The 3295-nt window shown below is 46.4% G+C and overlaps 1 protein-coding gene across 1 annotated transcript in view; it reads right to left on the minus strand.

Annotated features, from left to right (window-relative positions):
• The window catches only part of LOC119316384, an 8949-nt gene extending 6660 nt beyond the window's left edge, over nt 1–2289 (minus strand). The window contains exon 1 of the mRNA XM_037590700.1: nt 1946–2289. Coding sequence (XP_037446597.1) covers nt 1946–2122 — 177 coding nt within the window. The 5' untranslated portion in view covers nt 2123–2289. The remainder of the gene's footprint in view (nt 1–1945) is intronic.
• Nucleotides 2290–3295: the final 1006 nt, after the last annotated feature.

Here is a 3295-nt window from a genome sequence, read left to right on the forward strand (position 1 = left end):
TGGATGATACCATGATCCTCTCATCCAGAACAAGCCCGCTGCCATTGCAAACATGAAATTCCTGTTTATGTGCTTCGAGAACATGTCAGCGTTAAATTTTAATATACACAAGAGTGAAGTTATTGCCATGGGGAGTTGGGAGATCTCTTCAAGTTAGGCAGCTTCCCTATAACATACATGTGAATTCCTAACAGTGATAGGAAAATCTCCAGTGCCACCACGTTGAGAAAGTTGCTAACCATGTTGGAACCATGGCAAGGAAAATGTCTTTCCTCTGGGAGGATGCTAATCCTCACTAACACAGTAATATGTGCTTATGCAGCCTACCAAGGTACTTCATGGGACTTTACATGCTGCCAGACAGAATTCACGCTGCCATGGACACGCACCGCTCCCACTTCTTTTGGGAAATAGCTGGACCGAAGAGACCTTAGTCAATTGGCTGGCAGGGCGCCGCGCTAAAGTATGTGGTGGCCTCAGCCTGCTTAACTAGCTCATGAACATTTCATCAATGACCAAGTGGATCTGGAAGTTGTACCAAGATGACAGGAGCCTCTAGAAAGATATTCATTTTAGCTAAATATCCCGAGGCCTCGGATATCTACTTCTGCATTGGGGCAGGGGGGTCTCGATTTTGGAAAAGCATCAACCGCATTAAATATATCTTCAAGCTCGGTGCTAAGTATGCAGTTAACGACATCCAACTGACACTTTTTTCTAGATGGATTGGTGGCATGGTGCGAGCCCCTTGAAATACCGGTTTCCCCTGCTGTTTAACATTTGTTCCAACCCCTCGTTCACGGTTGATTAGGCATTTAGAGGTGATGGCTAGCATATCCATTTCCACCGCTCCTTCAGCCACGATGAGCTCCTACCGTGGGAGGCGCTTCACTCAGTGATGGAGGAGGTTCAATTGGGTTCCATCGACAAATCCATGTCCTGGGCACTGGAACCTTCAGGGATTTTCTCGTCCAAGTCACTCTACTCTAGGATTTGCCAAGAAGTGGCTCACTTCAAGGATATGTGGAGCGCCAATCACCTTTAAAGATCAAGATTTTCACTTGGCAACTTGCCAGAGATCGTCTCCCTTCTACTGACCAAATACTGAAGTATCATGGGCCGTCCTGTGCGTTGTCCGTTGTGTGGTGAGGAGGAAAATATGCTGCATATCTTCTCCTGTCACCTTGCACATTTCATGTGGAGTGGCATCTGCCAGTTGCTTGAGTGTCACTGGGATCTGGCTAACTTTACGGGTTTCTTTGCTGTCCTTTAAGGGTTTCCGCTTAGAGGTATTCTTTGGTTTTACTTTTCAGAGGAATGTTGGGCTCTATGGAATATTAGAAACAAATTAACCATTGAATATGGGATCCCGAAACATCCTATATTTGTTCAGCTTTGGAAAGCGACCGCCAAGCGAAGGAATAAGAGCACAAGCCAAGGAGCACTAAACTGTTCTTTCTGATCTATCGTTGTTGGGGTCTGTTTCTCTCGGGTTGCACTTAAACGGTTAAACCTTAGGCTGATGTAGTCAGCAAGCAAGACTTCCATACTGCTGTTTGACTTTATTAATTCGGGTATTAATTCATACAGTATAAGTTTTGTTTGGTCCAATTACTCTGATTGGCTGGAGCGTAACTATTCATTGGAATTGGAACTCCTACAGGAAATCAGTCCGCAGATCCCTTAACACCAAAAGATCACATCGCTCGTGCAAAATCTATAGGGATTAGGCATGAAAGGTCAGAAAATGCAACGAAGCCTGATGCTCAACGTAAGAAGAACCCCTCGACCGGAAGAAAAGGGTTCAGGGGTTCACCGGGCACTGAGAAATCGATTTCTTTATACCGCATAAACGTGCTGGCTAAATCTCCATTTCGAAGTCATACTCAACTATGAATGCGAAATAATGAAGCACGCAGCGAAAAAAATGGTGGGGGGTACCAACCTGCCTCCGGAGTTGGGCGTCGCGGAGTTTGGCCTCGATCTCTCCGGCGGTTGCCGGTGCGTCGGCGCTTGACTCGCGCGCCTGGAGGAGCCTCCTCCTGATCCGCCGCGGCACCCTGGCCACCGGCGAACCCTCCTCCGCCGGTATGTCTAGTGCTACCGCCTCCGGTACCGTCATTCGCTCCGACCGCCGATTCCTGACCAGGTTCAATCCCAAATCGCGCAGATCTACGCGCCGCCGCGTCAGATTCCGCCGGAGGTCGCACGAATTCGGCCGGCGAATCGGCTGTCGCTGTCGCTGCTGTTGCTGCTCGTTGGGGACTGAAATCCGCAATCAGCCTTCCAAGCAAACACGCAGACAACAAAAGGAGAATGAGAACACCACCGTCGCCAAGATTCGTGCACGATCCGACGGGACAGAAATCAGCCTGAAGCCAAATAAAAATTAGACGACTGGAAATTAAATGGAAGTTTTAACAAAAGCGGGATAGTTGGCCTGGAAAAGCTATTTACGCACACACACAAAACATATCCGACGTGGCACAAAAAACATCCTTAAGGACAGTGGCGGAGCTTCAAAGAAAATGTTGGGCGGGCCAAGCTAAAAAAAATGCACAAAATTTTTAGGCATTAGTGCCTATTTGATATCTTTTGTTCTCATTGATTTTTTTACGGGTTAACAAACAAGTTACTGGCAAGATGCTAATATCTACTCCCTCTGTTTCGAATTATTTGTCGCAGAAATGGATGTATCTAGAACTAAAAAATATTTAGATACATTTATTTCTACGACAAGTAATTCCGAATGGAGGGAGTACCTTATTACACATTGTTTGAATGATCTTCTTACATTAAAATGCACTTAACAAAAAAAACATTATGCGCTAGATACAAACAATCCGCTAATTTACCAAGAAAAATATATCTTTATCTTCTATTTTTGCATATGAATTTATAATAAAATGCATGAATTATGCTCAGTTCAGTCAATCAATAACAAGAATCTAGTACTCCAGAGATAATTAGAAATTACCCGGCAACACAGTGGCCAGGAGGTGAACATCCAACGTTACTCGACACCGACAGTAGACCGGTAGTCTCAGTGGATTGCAGTGGTCAGCCAAGGCATCTGGGCGGCACCACGACAGGATCGCGACGGCCAAGACTAGGACTGGCCAGTGTGGAGGCCGGAGGCCGGAGGGAAGGAAAGATGGCGCCACTAGGATCTCGCGTTGTGGCAGGCAAAGCCATGGAGTAGGCAACAGGAAGCAAAAAAACATGCGTTTAGCAGCGAGGAGCTTGTCTGATCTGCACGATGTGCAGCACAAGATTTGTGTCTGCGTGAGATGCG

The sequence above is a fragment of the Triticum dicoccoides genome, chromosome 6A, assembly GCF_002162155.2.
Source record: "Triticum dicoccoides isolate Atlit2015 ecotype Zavitan chromosome 6A, WEW_v2.0, whole genome shotgun sequence".
NCBI classification, from domain to species: Eukaryota; Viridiplantae; Streptophyta; class Magnoliopsida; order Poales; family Poaceae; genus Triticum; species Triticum dicoccoides.